This window comes from Lachnellula hyalina (assembly GCF_007821495.1).
Source record: "Lachnellula hyalina strain CBS 185.66 chromosome Unknown contig00048, whole genome shotgun sequence".
NCBI lineage: Eukaryota > Fungi > Ascomycota > Leotiomycetes > Helotiales > Lachnaceae > Lachnellula > Lachnellula hyalina.
Window position 1 is genome coordinate 51,628 of NW_022157162.1, and position 17,010 is coordinate 68,637.

A 17,010-nucleotide genomic window follows, 5' to 3' on the forward strand; every position below is an offset into this window, starting at 1 on the left:
AAAATGATGCTGTCGTCTGACTACAACTGCGGTCAAATTACCAGTTCCGGCAAGTAAAAGTACTTCGAAAATACAAAGTAGAAATAAAACCGGATTTCCTTGTGATACTTGTTCCTGCACTGGACTGTGCTGGGGACCACATGCTCTCGGCTTCTCCACACCCGGCAGTACATTACTGGCTTTACTTGACAACTTCAACCTCTACAACCACAACAATTGTTCCTACCCAGGGAGAGAACTGACCACCAGGCAGGGCATGTTTTGCTAGACGTCTATGAATATGGCCGCGACAACAGACAACCCCTTTGTGGACCCCATCAACCCCTCGTTTGACGGTGGGAGAAGTGCTGGGAATTCCTTTGCCGTCGACTCTACGCTGGCTGTAGGACGCAATGCTTCTCTCACGCTGGGGACGGACTCTTTGATTGTATTGGGTAGGCTATTCGGTGCTTCCTCCTACAACGATACATGTTGCTAACAGCGATGTGTCTACAGATGAGCAATTCGAGAAAAGAGACCGGAGTAATTGCTGCGGTCTTTGGCCCTCAGGTACTTACTTAATCCATGATGATGGGGTTTAGATATATGGGAGATATATATTGATCAAACTATAGGAACCGCAAATACCCGCGCCATCCCCTTCTACAACATCCTCTGGGCCGCCCTCGCCGACTCCACCCTCACAATCTCCTATGCCTCCCCCTCCGCCAGATCCCGCGTCCAACCCGCAATGTTGTCCTACCCTTTTGAATACCAGGCCGTCGAACTGGTCAACAAATGGGTCTCCAAACTGCTCGACCGCTCCTACGGCGAATCCCAGAAACAGAAACGCGCCAAAGTCCTAGTAAACCCACATGCCGGCAAGGGCAGCGCGGAAAAGTGGTATAAGAGGGATGTAGAGCCGCTTCTGAGGGCGAGTAAATGCGATATCGATATGGTGAAGACGAGGCATGGCGGGGAGGCGGTGGAGATTTGCGAGAAACTTGATATCGAGGCCTTCGACATGGTGGTTGCTTGTTCGGGGGACGGACTGGCGCATGAGGTGTTCAATGGACTGGGCCGACGGGCTGATGCGAAGAAGGCGCTGAGCAAGATTGCGGTTACGCATGTACCGTGTGGCAGCGGGAATGCAATGAGTTGTAATCTCAGCGGAACGGATAGTCCGAGTTTGGCGACGCTGGCTATTATCAAGGGGATTCCGACGCCGCTGGACTTGATCAGTATTACGCAGGGGGAGACGAGGACGCTGAGCTTTCTCAGCCAGAGCGTGGGCATCGTGGCCGAAAGTGATCTGGCGACGGAACATCTCAGGTGGATGGGCGCAATGCGGTTTAACTACGGCTTCCTGTCGAGACTAGTGGGGAAAACGGTGTATCCGTGTGATCTCGCTGTCAAGGTTGCGATTGAAGGCAAGGAAGAGATCAAGGAGCATTATAAGAGGGAGAAGGGGAATCATGAGCCGCCGAGTGAGAGGAGGGGTTATAGGAGCTTGATGGAAGATGATGCGAGTTCGAGTAGTGGATATGATGAAGGGCTCCCTGCGCTGAGATACGGGACGATCAATGATAAATTGCCAGAGGGATGGGAGTTGGTGCCTTATGATAAATTGGGGAATTTTTATTGCGGGAATGTAAGTATCCCCATCGATTTCCTAGGGGTTCCTTCTTACTAATGGCATTCACTGTAGATGGCATACATGGCCTCAGACGCCAACTTCTTCTCCCCCGCTCTCCCAAATGACGGCTTCATGGATCTTGTGTGCATAAACGGTGACATCTCCCGCCTAGCAGCCATCCAGATGATGCTGGCCGTCGAATCCAACAAACTGTTCAGCAACCCGGGTGTCTCATATCGGAAAGTGCTCGGCTACAGGATCATCCCCAAGAACCAGCCAGATGGCTACATCAGTATCGATGGGGAGAGAGTCCCTTTCGCGCCCTTTCAAGCAGAGGTGCACAAGGGGCTAGGCACTGTGTTGAGTAAGAGTGGCCATATGTATGAAGCGCCTGGGCCGCTGTAGGATGTGTTTTGCTTTTGCTGTTTGTATGCATGCATGCATTAATCTTTGACCTTTGATCTGATCTTGAGGGCAGCGAATAGAGGCGTTATTTTCTGTGCATTGTTCTAATAGGGCGGTGGGAAGAAAGAAACACAAGTATATTCTTGCGACGAGATACCCAGATATCAGGTGGTCGGCCCGGCTTGGTTTAGATAAGATGAGCGGTTTGAAAAAATCTGTATATTTGCTAGGAAACCAAAATGTAATATTGAACTGAATTGATTGATCCGGAACGCCTTGCTATGCTTTCCCCACTTTCCTCTTCGTTCTTGAAAACGTAATTTCCCTTGCACCTAATGCAACGCAGCTTGAATTTACTTAATCTTCAATCCCACCCCACTCCTCCTCTCCCCCATCACCATCCTTCCCCTCCACAGCCACCTTTTCATTCCCAGGTAACCGCTCATCAGCCAACGCCTCCCTCGCCTTTACCCTAACAGCCTTAACCGGACACCCCTCCGCCAACCTCCTCAACGGCCCCAACAGCACACCCACCGGCGCTCCACTGCCCTCCTCCAGGGCTCCCACACGCTCCAACTCATCGACAAAAACATCCACGCAGTGAAACCTAACCCCGTTCGCAACCTTCATATCCCCCACATTAAACGCCACCTCCTCCCACACCGCAGTCACCTCTCCCACCATCCCCTCCTGCCACGCGCCATCTCTCAACACCGCCAACGTAGCCCCGATGTAGCGGCGCGTGAGCAGCAGGAACTTCTCCATGCGCAGCACGTCGATGCCGCCCCATTCGCGGGACATGGTGATCCAGAAGGCGCGCAGGAACGGTGTTAGAGTAGTGGATGGGAGGATGGTGAGGAGGGAGGCCAGGGAGGTGGCGAGGTGTTGTTGGGGGGAGCGGACGGTCGCACATCCACATGCTGTAGAAGAGGCCTTTGTGCAGTTTTAGGAGCTCGATGGGCGGGAGGGTGCGGGTTGTGGAGGATAGGTAAGCGCGGAGGGATAGGAGGGCTTTGTCGCGTGTTGGACGGTCTGGGGGTGGTTAGCATGGGGGGGTTCTTGGGTTGGGTGGAGGGGGAGGGGAGAAAGTACCATTTGCGGCTAGTTGTTTTATGAAGGGCGTTTGTTGGATTGAGGAGTCGTCCATTTTAAGGGATAGGTGAGGCGAGTTGACTACACTCTGGGCGACAGGGCGTAGATATCCCGATGTAGACACGGACTGTGATTGTAAGACTGTATTTTTGGATATTGTAGGTAGAGAGTGATCTGATGGCGGGGTTTATTTCGAGGAAGGGAAGAAAGGAAAAATAATTTTTGGATAAAGGTCCGTGCACGCGCAAGGCTGGAAATCAGCCGGCGCTAGTTGTAGTGGAGTGGAGACGACGGGGTGGTTTTGTCTCATAAGGTAGCTTTGAGATGCTCTCCCTCGTGCTAATTCTTTGATTGTGGATATTTAGGTCCTTGGGCGAATAGGTATCAAGGTATTAAAAGCGTTAGGATCTCTTAATACTTGCTGCCTTATATGATAAGACCTCCTTTCTATCGGCTTAAAATTGGTTATTATCTAACTTTAGGTAAGAATCCTATTTAGCTACTTATTATAAAATGCGCAGCAAACTCGCTTTATTCTAATATCAGAGATTAGTGAAGTAGAGGATTGATTTCATTCTTTTGAATTTTGAGAATCTTTCAAACTATCCTCTGTTTATAACCCCGCAATTCCAAAATCGGGTTGTTCGGATATCATCCCCACGCAAAATATTGATAGCACTATATCCGCGAGACCTGACTCTTCATCTCAGTACTCAAATATCTAATACCAGATTCGATTTCACAAAGGTTGGCGGAAAACAACTTTTCCAAATCTCGAGATGTCCTGATACTTCGCATCATTGCGTGCGAGATCTGGGGATGCAGGGCCCCTGACTGCTTGAGGCTGAAGGCTCTACCGCCGAAATTGAGTTGTGAACCCTGCCTGGTAATAGAACTTGCATCGCAGGGTCTTAGGTCGACGATCCAAGTCCGGAAGCAGGCTGCATCTGGGCATGTGTCCTATTGAGCAAGGGAATACCGCTCCCTTGATCCACTCCTGAACTAGAAGAATTTGGATGCTGTCCTGAAGATGTGTTATGTATAGGCAATGTAAAACCTTGAGTTTGACCAGATCGTTTCTTTCGGCAAAACAATTTAGAATGCTTGATCGATTTGAAGTTTTTGGCTACTAGGGTAGATAAATTCAGTTGTTTTCTTGGCAGGGATAATTTACTTTGATTCACAATGGAACTCCTTTACACAAACATGAAGGAACGACGTTACCACAGGGGCCCAAATGAAGAGGGAAAGAATCTGTCCATACGAAAACCGAACCAGATCCGAGCTCCCTCCGACCTCTTGTTCAAGGTTGCGCCACTGCGAAAGAGTCATCAGCCCAATGCACATGTTCATCCAATGCATATTGAATATGCATATCTCAGCCTTGAAAACATATTCTGAGGTAGTTTCGGTATCCATCTTGCTCGGGTGCATTTGTGTCGCGGCTGCAATAGCCCCGGCCAAATTGCCTTTACCCATAGGAGAATGAAGCCGGAAATGAAGAAATAAACAATTGTTGCTATTTGGAACGACGCCCCTAAAGCCTTTAGTAGATACGAAGACGAATTGATCCTTATGGCAGCAACAACACACAGAAGATCCGACGGGCTAGCCAAGCTGTTGATCTGTTTGTAAGCTAACCACGACGTTACCATCATAGCCAGCATACAAATAAAGAACAAAATTCCAAAAAAGCTTGGACGAGTATGGCTACGGGGTAGTGCCGCTACAGCAATCAAGCCACTTCCCATCGAGTAGCTCGCTGACTGCGATATCAGCATATCGTAGAAATTATTATCATTATGGCCTTCCACAAGAATTGCTACTAGTAGGGACAAGACAAAGAACAAGGCTTCTTCAAGAAAGATATCCGTTACTTCGGAGAATCGACCCAGCTTAGGAGACCCCTTGATAGATTTATTGCCGATTGGTGAAGGACCATTGCTAGCATTGTCTTCTTTTGCTTGCTTCGGATTCTTTCGGGTCTTCCAATTATGCCAGCAACTGCTCACAATGATTATTGTTACGAGGCATGCCTCGATGACATATGATGCGAACATCTGGGCGCGATCAATCAGTACTGGAACATTAAATGATGAGACTTCTGAAATCTTGAAAATAAGCTTACGCCTATCCCAGCCAGGTCAGTATTTACCTGCACGTATGGAGTGCATGCTTCTTGCAGCCATTGATTGTTTGCTTCTTTCAACCAACCGGCAACTAATTGGGCCTCTGGAGTGAGTGGAATGATTGGCCATTTGGGGGCACATAATCAAATTCATCTCGGGTCGCCACCAATTGGTACCATTCCCAAAGTTCAATTTCCGAGATATTTTGGTATTTCTGGGGCATGTTGTCTCTGAAGGCAGCGTAAGTGTTGTTTCCAAAATAGTAGTTAAACAAAGTGCTACAATTTTTGGTGAGAGGTAGGTTGAAAATGCTGGGGATTTGCTGCGCAAGTGCTGGCGCGAGGCAGTTATACTCTATAACTCAGCCAACAACTAGAACATTTTGGAGCTCGACTGTCATCTCATTTGTGCCGTTTGGCAGAACCGTCGTATTGTATATGAGATCGGTATACGAGGCGATACTAGAATCCTCTAAAAGAGTACTGTTTGGACTAATCCACGTCCTCTCAAAATCGATATCAATTGCGTCATTTGGAGATTCAAAGTCGCTGGGAGTAAGCCAGTCAAGGTGATGGGCGTAGTACCAATCTTTTGCGATACTGCAGTTGGCTGTGATATTTTCCGGATAAAAAGCCATTTCGAAATCAGAAACTGCGCCGAGCATAGAGCTCAATACATCAGCAGTAGAAGAAGACAACGCCATGTTAACATGAGGTTAATTTCCCTCCGTGGGACTGATCTAAGAACTGTTCTTGCAGCAGGCACACTGAACGGATGTGAACGGCGTCTTTATAGCTGGTTATGAAAGTTGATAGATATTACCGGACTCTTCAAGTGTGTAAGTTGAGGGCCAAAAACTCACACATTTCGATGACGGGGTTGCTGACCTTTTGCACCATGTCACAAGCATTGCTTCCTGTGCTGTCTTTGGCAACGAGGCTCTTTGGGCTTGCTATGAATGGTGTGTAGGTGTAAGTTCACATGGTCGAGGTCGTACTCAAGGGCCAATAACAGGAGACCACGTTCGAACCAGCCTCAATAAATGCAATTGCATCTTGGCTCGACAATACAAAAGGAATAATATGGGATTATCGTAATGTCGAGTTCAAGGTGTGGTTGCACTATGAGAAGTGTGGCAGCAGCATGCTACCTATACAGCCGTGTAGGCCCGAGGCCCCACAGGGCCACAGGTTCCTCAAACGGTCAAACCGTATAGGATTATTATTTAGGGACATAAACACACGGATGGTTCACCAGGTAGAGGTAGAGGTGCGACGGTAGCGCCTCCCGAATGGATATGCGAAAAGCGACACCTGAACAGACCTGGTGTAGAATTTTGCATAAAATTGCCGTGAAACCTTCCGCTTGTGGTGTCTTATACTTGTGAAACCCTTGTAGCCAGCAGTACATCCGTAAATCCTGAAGACCTAATTCCTGTCCCCACAAAAAGCTCAGCTTCGCCAGGAAATTTCTGCTCCCACTGTCAGCTTCATCTTCAAAGGCTGTACTTGCAACGCTGACTTGCAGTATAGGGTTGGTTGAAATTTATCATCTGTAAGCCAATTTCTACAGCCTGTAGCTAGGGTCATAGCGAACAAAGAAAGCGACACTCGTTATCATCGCCTTTAATCCAGCCCGGGGGCATGTTGTGAATTCAGTGCCCTATTTCTAGTTGACCGCGAGCCCCTATACCTTAGCTTAGTCTCCACTTTGATTTAGCGAGCCCCGTACTATTCTTTAGGGCTTTTTAAAGGTTAAACCATCTGAGGCATAACGTGGAAGCAAGTCCAAAAGGGTCTGAGGGTGTAGCTAGCTATTGGCGCTTAATCACTAGTGCAGATAGCGTTGGCTTGGGCTTCTCCGGCATCAAGTTTAGAACTTAGGGAGTGCATTTCGCTCACGCGATTCTTACTTATTCAATGGGCATTTTTTCCTAGCTTTTAATCTGGTGTCCCTTTCTCTTGTACAATGTGTCGCTTTTATCATTTAGTGCAATGGAAACTGAAGAATAGAAGTAGCATTGTTCCTGAATTACGACTCTTGAACAAGGATTGTAATAATTTTGACGAATTAGGAACTACTTGAGCTTATCGTGAGGATACCTTCCGTATCAGGAAACCATGATCTACGTAACGTTATGATCGACATCCAATTTGCGTCAACCGGTATCCCAGATCCATTTTAATACTTGTTCTGTTAAATCTGCGTACCGCGCAGCTTTCGCTATTTTCTACATCTCTGTTTTATGGCAGTGTGATTTCTCCAATTTGAGAAGGCGTTCCGCTCTGAACGCCCACGATGCGTACTTCCTCTGTCTTTACCGTTTCTTGTACGTTACTGGTATCTTATATCCATAATGTTGCAGCTGCTCTCAATTGTTCCAAGGCCGCGTTTGTTCCCCATCTTCCAGCAAATACCACAATACTCTCAGCTACAGTAGTTGCAAGTAATGGTTCTTATGGTGGAGGGAGTCAAGATAAAGATTTTCCCAAGAGTGCGACGGGACTACCTGCACTATGTGCCGTCCAATTACATGTCAATCAGGAACACAGCTCATACATGGTCGGGGTCTTCTTGCCCTCTAACGCCACGTACAATGGACGCTTCATGACAACTGGTAATACTGGGTTTGGTGGCGGGATCAACTGGCCTGCTATGGGGACTTTCGTACAGTACGGCTTTGCTTCAATGTCCACAGGCTCTGGGCACAACTCCGGCGCAGGAGATGCTAGTTGGGCTATAAACAACACTGAAGCTCTCACCGATTGGGGATATCGTGCGATGCACGGTTCTGTTGTGGTGGCGAAAGAGATCGTAGCAGCCTATTATGGTAGCTCGGCACAATATTCTTACTATTCGGCATGTTCTGGCGGAGGTCGACAGGGCCTCAAGGAAGTTCAGCTCTACCCCGAAGACTTTGATGGTGTCGTTGCTGGCTCTCCTCCTTGGTGGCTCACGCATTTACACACCTGGGTGGTTCAGATCGGCATGTGGAATCTCCCCGAGTCAGGCAAGAACCGTATCCCTCCATACATGTTTCTCCCAATCAAGCATGAAATATACCGGCAATGTGACCCGCAAGACGGTCAAACAGATGGTATCATCAGCGACCCTTACTCCTGCAACTTCTCTTCGGCCGCTCTCGCATGCTCCAGCACAAACTCAACCAACTGTCTGCATCCTGCGGCATTGGATACCCTAAACACCCTCTACAGCGACTGGCGCGATCCGTCCGGCAATTTTCTTTTCCCACCTTTCGCGCTGGGCGCCGACTATTCTGGGTTGACGAAATCGACATCTGCACCAAGCGGTTTCGGCACCGATTTCGTTGCTGACATGGTCATGAATGATGCTAATTGGAACTGGACTACGTTTAACACGTCAATTGTAGAAAAGGCAGATCGATTAAATCCTGGCGGTGCCAACGCCGATGACTTCGACCTCTCGTCCTTCCAGAGCCGCGGCGGCAAGCTGATCCATTATCATGGGCTAAGCGACTCACTTATCCCCGCCGGATCCAGTATCTTATTCCGCGAAAAAGTTGCAGAGGCCATGAGAAGCACTAGCCTGGATGACTTCTATCGCATGTTCTTGATTCCTGGAATGGGACACTGTCGAAACAGCGACCTTGCGCCTTGGTACATTGCAGGTGGTGGGCAGACTATTGCTAGCTCGTCGCACAGCGTGCCGGGATTCAGTGATGCGCAGCATGATGTTGTTCTTGCTATTATGGATTGGGTTGAGAAGGGCGACGCGCCGGACTCGCTGATCGCTACTAAGTTCCTGGATGATAAAGACAGCACAAAAGTTGTCAACCAGAGACCAATATGTGCGTATCCAAGCCAGGCGCAGTATGTGGGCTCAGGAAACATGAATGAATCGTCGAATTGGGCGTGCCAAGCTGGAAAGTCAATTAGCATTCCCGAAGCGAAGTTGGGACATTGAAAAAAGAGGGAGTAACGAGTGGAAAGTAAATAACGCGGACCTGGCTGTAACAGTAGATATTCACATGGCGTTTAGGTGTTTATGAGGGAAAGGATAGTTAACTTAAGAGAACATATAATGTAGCTTTGAAGAAGTTATCAAACCCCATAGCTGCGCCCCTAACCCCTTTTCTAGTAAGCGAGGACTAATAGGCCAGTGGCGACGGCTCTACCGAAAATAAAGCATACCATTATACCCTTTAAAGTCTATGAAACTTGTACTTGTGAACATTTATACATGTTTTCCCGTCAGTCATTTACGGCCATGCAGCATCCCACTTATGTTGCGTATTCGGCAAGGACGTTGGATCACACTCAACCTGATTGGTTGATATTTCTCCACCGTTCCCCTCTTTCAAGCTTCACCCGCAGCGGCGCAGTGAGGGGAAACTGATACTTCTTAAAACCCCAACTTCCAGAAACTGAATAGCGAGCTTTTCTAATTATATGATCCATAAAGCAATGCAATAACTTTTCCCCGCTGTACATAGTAGACAAAAGATGAAATTCATCTGGATCCACCAGTATTTCATTTAAAGTTTAGTGATTATTTAGTCCTCAAAACAGGAAATCTGATTAGTGTTTAGTGCAATGTACAATTTTTTAACCTGAACCTACGTTTCTCGCTATTTTTGTGATTTACAATAATTCTGTATTCACAAATCTTGGGCGTTAGTAATGAACAATGAGACTCAATGCAACGAAGGTGGAGAAGCATGTTTACGGAGTAGTAAAAGCAATTTATCAAAGTCTACCCTCCAATGAGATTGAAGGGAAGCCCTTTAATATGGAGCTTACGTCAAAAATAAACGCTAGTGCTCAAATGGCCCTAAAACAGAAGCTCGGCTCGAAGACAGTTAATATGAAGGTCAGCCAAAAGAGGAATTGCTTTGGGTGATCCTCCAGAATGAAGGTATTCCCTGATAGTGGGCACACTAATAGCGTGCTGTTTAACCCCACGACTAAATTCCAATGTTCAACAAACTCTTTTGACTTAAGACACCCAGTAGAAGTTCGTTTTTCCTAAACTAACCATTCAAGATGAGGTTGTCAATTCCACTCCTCACGTCCACCTTATTTACAGCGGGCTGGGCACAAGATGCGCTCACTCAACTAGACAAGCAGAGGTTGTATGATCGAATGTTCCAGACAGCTCTCCGAGGCTCTCGTCTACGTGAGTTCTCAATTCACATCCATTGCCCATTAAATTTATACTGACCCTCTATTTCTCTCGATTGTAGCTGGCAGCGATCAGCAAAACTCAATGCTCGATTCCGTAGCCGGTGCAATGCACGTCGCCGGTCTAACGACGAGTACTCTGAATTATACATTCTTGAGGTAAAGTCTACGAAGTATCACTACTATAGAAAAAAACTTACATGAGCCTAGATGGGACCCACGATGGTGGAGTATCGAAGCAACCCTGAATAACGGCACCCAACTTGGATTTCCTACAACTGGTTACTATCCTTATTCTGGAGATTCGGGCGCGGTTGGGATCACTGGCAAAGTCCATGATGCGGGATCTTACGCTGTAAATCCAAATACAGAGAAGGCTGTCTTCAGCAGTCTTGACTTAAAGAACCTGCAGAAAGGGACGATCGCATTTTTTGACAACCCAACTGTGACAAAGAACTATAGCTTGCCGAATTATGGTGTATTTGGGTCAGTGGAGACTTACTCCAAGAATAATTAAGGCGAATTATATAAGCTGACTTCTAGAAAAGTACCTCGCGCAACATCACAAAGCAGGATATCCCTGAAGTAAGCATTAGCCTTTTAGAAACCATGTTCCTGATTGATTGACACTTCCATTTAGCTTGGCAACTTGACCAATCCCCACTGGATATCTGCCAAGTCGCTTAATTTCACAAGTAAGCCCCTATTCTTGCTCTACGACCTTCTTTCGACATTCATATTGACATCATTCCCTTACAGCCATGAACGATCTCAATGTGTCAGCCGCCATCCTCTCCTGGACTGACACTTCAGACGAAAATGCAGCTCTTCAATGGCTTCCTTCTTCAGCCCCCAAGGACAACTTGACCAATAAGTGCCCCACGCTTTATGTGGGCAATTCGACGGGAGAGAGCATTCGTTCACTCATCAGCGGGGGTGAGATTGATACTATAAGAGTAGTTCTCGATGCACCCAGCTCACAGGCGCCTACTTACACGCTGATCAGTCATCTTGAGGGTCAGAAAAATGCTACGGACACCATTCTGCTTTACACTCATAGTCAGTGCCTGCGCGACTCGTATATCTGACTTCAGCTAATTGGTTTAGGTGACGGGCCATCGATTATTGAGGAGAATGGTCAGTCAATATATACCACTCGTTCTGAATTCGTGATTCTGTGGCTGACACCTCAAAGGTCCAATCATGATGCTAACTCTCGCTGAATACTTTTCACGCCATCCACTAAGCATAAACCTCGAGTAAGTTTCCATGCTCATCAGAATCTTCGTACTGACTGGTACCCTCAGCTTTGTGATTACAACCGGGCATCTTGGTACGTTATCTTTTTTCCGATATACTTTTCGTTCTATGATCCAGATATATGCTTATACTTCCCATTTTTAGCCACTGGTAAACTCAACGAATCATCGTGGATGACCCAACGTCCAGAACTCATGGCCAATGCCAAAGCCTCGATAAACATGGAGCATCTCGGAGCCATTGAGTGGAAAGACGTCCCAACTCCTTGGGGTCCAGTCTACCAACCCACGGGTCTTCTTGAGCCTATGTGGACAAATGCGTAAGTGTCTGTTCTATCTCCTCGGCTAACCCATGCAAGTAAAAAGATAAGTGCTAAATACCACATAGCAACGCGTCAAGTGCCAGCGATAACTTGCGCCAAGTCTATCTCGAGGCTTTTAATGGCTCTCCTGACTCCCTCCGGATGGCGTTGCTTCAACCACTTGTAGTCAACGGCACGCTTTCGACATGGTATGGTGTGGGTGGATCTAGTACACTGGGATATAGTAATATTCCGACAATTGGGTAAGCTCTCACCCTTATCCCACCCCTCAATATCTGCTAATAAATATGCCCTATTTAGTATTATTCCACAACCTGATTATCTCTGTAAGCTAATTCCTCATTACTCATTGATGAAAATTGCGTTCGGTGGCTTATATTCGTAGGGACTTCAATGATGGACGGTGGATGGTCAAAATACGACCACGAGCAGGCGATTGCGCAACTCGAGGTTTTGATCCGGGTTATCACTACTCTTGATAGACAATATGCCACAGAGAAGTTTGGGATTGTGAAGAAGGATAGTATAAACCGACAGAAGTAAATTACTTGAGCAGCAATAAAACTAGATATAACATACGACTAGGGGTTCATCATAACCATGCATGAACAGCTTCTGACCAGTGTGAACGCTTGAACAGCATATGCTCCGCATAAGCTGCATTGCGAAGTGCAACAAAACCCAAAGGGGAAATCAGATTTCTCGAAGAAAGTGTCATTGGAGGGGACTTAGAGTCATGTGACCTAGTATGGCTGACTAAGCGAAGAGGCTAGTTACATTTCGTAACATATACATGTATAATACCTCACTTTGCCTGCGTAGCAGATCGTGCAGTAAACGCGTCCAGGTCATTTAAGCCCTTCTCTAGTACTTTCTGTTTTTTCTGCAGCTAGGCTTGTTTTGTGACGATGCCAGCATCTCCGGAACCCAAAAGCTCAACCTGCTCATCCGACAGATCCCATGCCACGTCGGGAGAAAACCTAGGGGTAAGTCAGTAACGTCTTAAAAGTTCTTATAGGATAGCTGAGCCTCAATGCAATCTTCCCCGAGGCTGGATTTTCTACATCTTGTTTGAAAAACGACAGGTTTGACTTACACTCCTGGTAGGCGCTGAACAAGACATGTCTCAACAGCCTTTACGCTGATGTCGTCAATGAACTTTTTGAGGGCGAACTAGATTGTTTTAAGCATTGCATATGAAACTAGAGGACTTTAAGGCTGTTTTACCTTATAGTAAGCTGCAGCGATATCAGCAGCAAGCGAGACAGAATACTCTTCCACGTCTGGCCGAGTACCGTCCTTGAGTGTCCGGAGAAGTGGTATCAAGGAGACAGGTGTCAAAGTTGGAGGGTGCTTTGAGGTATACCCACAGGTTGCTAAGGATAAGCGGTCAAACGCCCGGTCATGACGATTGCCTTGGAGTTTTCGAACATTATTTGTGAGGTAGTCGTGATACGTGATCGGATGAATAGCTAGATGCGGTTCGAGCAATTCATCTAGCTTTCCTTTCAGACCCCTCCAAAGTTAGTGCATTGAAGGTTGAATTAGGTCCTTCATCAAGCGGGATCCATTCAGAGCTTGGCAAGTTTCAAACACCTGCGAAGCCTTCACCTCGCTTGGAGGATGTTTATGGATATTGGAGAAGAAATTCTGGCCTCGCCGCTTTTATAGTGTTCTAAAGGTATGATTATTGCAAATGTATCATTGAGTGTATCAGCAAAAATGGACTAGCGAAGTAGAATTGGTAGTAAGTCTATCTGATATTATTCATATGTTCCGCTTTGTTCATGAATCTTAGTATATAATTAAACGAGATTATTCATAAAGGCGGCTTACTCCTAAATATTAGCTTCGATTCATGAGTTTCCCAGATTGACGAGTGAACTGGAACATGTGATTCATGCCAAATGTCCCCAATAACAAACTACCAAGGCGAAATTGATAGTTATGGTAATATCAAGAATTATTCATGACCTATATATGACTAAACTACTCCTCGCATTGCATTCATGCCCTGCTCATTTTTGATTCATACCTCATATATTATTCACGCCTTTTTATTAAGCATCTATAAAAGGATCTAAACTGTGCAACTTCCCAGAAACGAACACACAATCCAACTACCAGACAAAGTCCACATCCCAGCTTATCAACCACACAAACCTTGCGAACACCACCTACACACAAGCAAACCATCATCAAGTACCATCCAAACCCACACCTCAGACAAGAATTCCAACCGCCAAGTAAGAATCCCAACAAACCATCTCTGTCCAAGTCAACTAACCCAAAAAACAAGCACAACCACAATCAAGATGCACTTCCTCACCTTCACCCTCGCTCTATCCCTCCTCCTAACCCTCACTACCGCCCTCCCAGCCGCCTGGACCACAGGCTGTCAATGCTGGAAAGTCGGCAAATTCTGCGACTCGGACTGGAGTCCGAACAGGAACAAAGGTGCAGCTCTCTATGGCGGCTGCGACCCCCACACCCTGTACCAGTGCGACAGTGAAGGAGGATTTGCCACGGCCATTGGTGAGGATAAGAAACAGTGTCCCAAGTGGTAAGAATTAGGCGTCGTCGGATATTTGGAGGGACAGGGGAAAGAAGGAATTCTATGGGAAAGGCGCTAGGGGAGATGGATGTTGTTGGTTCTGAAAGCGATTTAAGTTGCTGGTCTCCTTTTTAGCTGCAGAAAACAAATTATCCTTTTGAAACTACTTATGATGCATGTCTTTGAGGTTATGCTGAATTGTATTGGTGTGGATTATGAATTGTGTGAATAAGGATGTGTCATGTTTGACTCAAAGCAAGGACTGCCTTGAATCACAACAGTCTTTGCTTACAAATTCCGGGCATATGATTATACTTTCTACTTAATCAATGACGCAGGATTAGATAATCAAATCGATATATTTCTCAGATCCTTTGTCGTGAAAGACTGAAAGTTTCCAAGCTCACTATTTACGATATGTATACAAGCTGCTGTTCTGCTGCGGAATGTCATATGCATTGCAGTAGTGCTGTATCTAAGGAGTGAAATGCCCTCTATAGGACGAACTAAAGCCAACAGATCATTTCAAGGAAGTGATAGTATAGGGATGAAGCAGCTGGCCGCGTACTGACTTATAGGAAAATGAATGCGTTGACTGCTTCCTTAGAAAAGAATGAAAGAGAAGTTGTTTAGCACAAGAATTAAGACCTAATAGTCGTCACCTCGACTAATCACCTCTTTTCCACCACTGTGGAGTAGAACCGTCTATAATGCATGGTTAGTCCCAGAAGGTACCGTCGAAGATGGAAGGAGTCCTACATGTTCAAATTGTGCAACATATGAACCCTTCACGTCAACAAGTGGCCCATAAGACTGGACGATTCCATTATCAATCAAATTTCTCAACTATGCACCACTACATTAATAACCGGAAGAAATCAGTCAGTGGATTGTTGAAGCTGCTTACTCCGAGAAGATAGTTTTTCACTCCCAGACGCTCAAGATATCGACGGCAGAAAACTATGGTCCCAAAATTGGCGTCGATGGTTCTGAGAAGAGACTTTGCGGAGGAAAGATGCAGGTTAGCAGCACTGACATCGTCCTGTCGCCCATAGCCATAATTTCCCACCTAGTAGCGTTAAAGAGTTAATTCAAATAAAAGAAAAGAATTGAAGAAATATGCCTACATCGTCGTCCAAGTAGCCTTTACCAGTAGTTCCAAAAGTCTCAATAGCAAACACTTCTCCCTCCTCCATCTTGTCTCGATTCTTATTTTTGACAAAGGGAATTTGTTTACCGCCATGAATATGGTACCGGAGAATATCATGGCCTGTAATGTTTCGCACAGCTTTCACAGGAAAGACCTTTCCGGCAATTTCGACTTCATAGCTTTCCATCACCTCCTGGATCGCAGCGCCGATCTCACTCATTCTTGCATCAACGCCAGCATGCTATTCACATGTCAGTTTCGTAATTTCCGATCTAACATCGCACTCCCAAGGAAAGAGACGTACCGTAATGCCAGTGTTGGTTGCCGCTCTTACAGCAGCAAGAAGAGGGTCGTATGTGGGGTCAAATGCAACTGTGAAAGCGGAGTCGACAATGCGTCCATTGACATGCACACCAAAATCCACTTTCAAGACATCACTCTTCTGCAAAATAACATCTTTTCCGCCAGGATTCGGTGTCCAATGGGCCGCAATGTTGTTTAAGCACAGCCCAGTAGGAAATCCCATGCTCGCTTTCAAGCTATCACCAACTTCAAGTCCCTGATGGCCAGAGAGTGCACGAATTCCATCCTCAATACCCTCAGCTATAGTCAAAAGACTTGCTCCGGGATAAATGAGCTCTTTTTGGGCATACTGGCGAACCTGACGATGAATCTCGGCTGCCTGGCGATAATCGGTGAGAAAACCTTCGTCCCAGAGACGAGAATTGTAACGCGACTCTTCATCTGTAGTGCGAGACAGATTGTCGTACGGTACGAATTCTCCTGCGGGATACCCAGATGGGAAGAGACGTGAGATCCGCACACGTGGTGGGCTCGTTTGCTTGAGCTCCATTGCCGGAGGAGTTCCGGTTTTGGACTTCTTCTTCTTCTTGGATCTTTTGCGTTTCTTCTTCTTTTCTATAAAGAAGCAGGCAGTCAGTCGTTAGGATATTACTCAATTGAGGCGTTGATGGATAGGATATCCGCATGTGAGATTTACACGTACCAGCATTAGAAACGGAGGGGTTCATCCCGGCCTCTTGGTTTGCATCATCATCATCCTCATCACTGACAATCCCACGATCCAAATCGGCAAAGCTGGAGCCTCGTTGAGAGACTTCTGGATCAGGATTGGTCGGCTTGAGCCCGTTGGAGTTGGAGCCTGGAGTGGAAGGTTAGGTGAGATTTTTCAATGAGATATGAGAAACATGAGAAACTTACCATCCGGAATCTGCTGGTATTCTTCGGGGGTCTTTGATCCCATCTTGTGGTCTCAAAGTTCAATATTGGCATGAATGATTGCAGAAATTCTATGAATACT

The 17,010-nt window shown here is 46.4% G+C and overlaps 5 protein-coding genes across 5 annotated transcripts; 2 read left to right on the forward strand and 3 right to left on the reverse strand.

The window, feature by feature from the left end:
* Positions 1-280: 280 nt before the first annotated feature.
* LCB4 (Sphingoid long chain base kinase) lies at positions 281-2,020 on the forward strand (the record flags this gene model as incomplete). The annotated part of the gene is made up of 3 exons (XM_031148176.1): positions 281-434; positions 615-1,630; positions 1,688-2,020. The coding sequence occupies 3 exons, from the start codon at positions 281-283 to the stop codon at positions 2,018-2,020; spliced, it is 1,503 nt and encodes a 500-aa protein (XP_031006264.1).
* Positions 2,021-2,377: 357 nt separating this feature from the next.
* Positions 2,378-3,167, reverse strand: SPBC9B6.07 (Ribosomal RNA-processing protein 1-like protein; the record flags this gene model as incomplete). The annotated part of the gene is made up of 2 exons (XM_031148177.1): positions 2,378-2,940; positions 3,113-3,167. 2 exons carry the CDS (start codon positions 3,165-3,167, stop codon positions 2,378-2,380), a joined length of 618 nt encoding a protein of 205 aa, XP_031006263.1.
* A 4,372-nt stretch (positions 3,168-7,539) lies between these two features.
* Positions 7,540-9,186, forward strand: faeB-1 (putative feruloyl esterase B-1; the record flags this gene model as incomplete). The annotated part of the gene is made up of 1 exon (XM_031148178.1): positions 7,540-9,186. The coding sequence occupies one exon, from the start codon at positions 7,540-7,542 to the stop codon at positions 9,184-9,186; it is 1,647 nt and encodes a 548-aa protein (XP_031006270.1).
* Positions 9,187-12,874: 3,688 nt separating this feature from the next.
* On the reverse strand, positions 12,875-13,500 carry LHYA1_G003205 (uncharacterized protein; the record flags this gene model as incomplete). Its single annotated transcript, XM_031148179.1, has 3 exons — positions 12,875-12,965; positions 13,082-13,158; positions 13,213-13,500. Coding segments are annotated over 3 exons (456 nt in total), but the record flags the coding sequence as incomplete, so codon positions are not given.
* Positions 13,501-15,187: 1,687 nt separating this feature from the next.
* LHYA1_G003206 (Methionine aminopeptidase 2-2) lies at positions 15,188-16,953 on the reverse strand (the record flags this gene model as incomplete). The annotated part of the gene is made up of 7 exons (XM_031148180.1): positions 15,188-15,244; positions 15,299-15,385; positions 15,447-15,608; positions 15,667-15,930; positions 15,994-16,607; positions 16,696-16,851; positions 16,911-16,953. The coding sequence occupies 7 exons, from the start codon at positions 16,951-16,953 to the stop codon at positions 15,188-15,190; spliced, it is 1,383 nt and encodes a 460-aa protein (XP_031006268.1).
* Between the last annotated feature and the right edge of the window lie 57 nt (positions 16,954-17,010).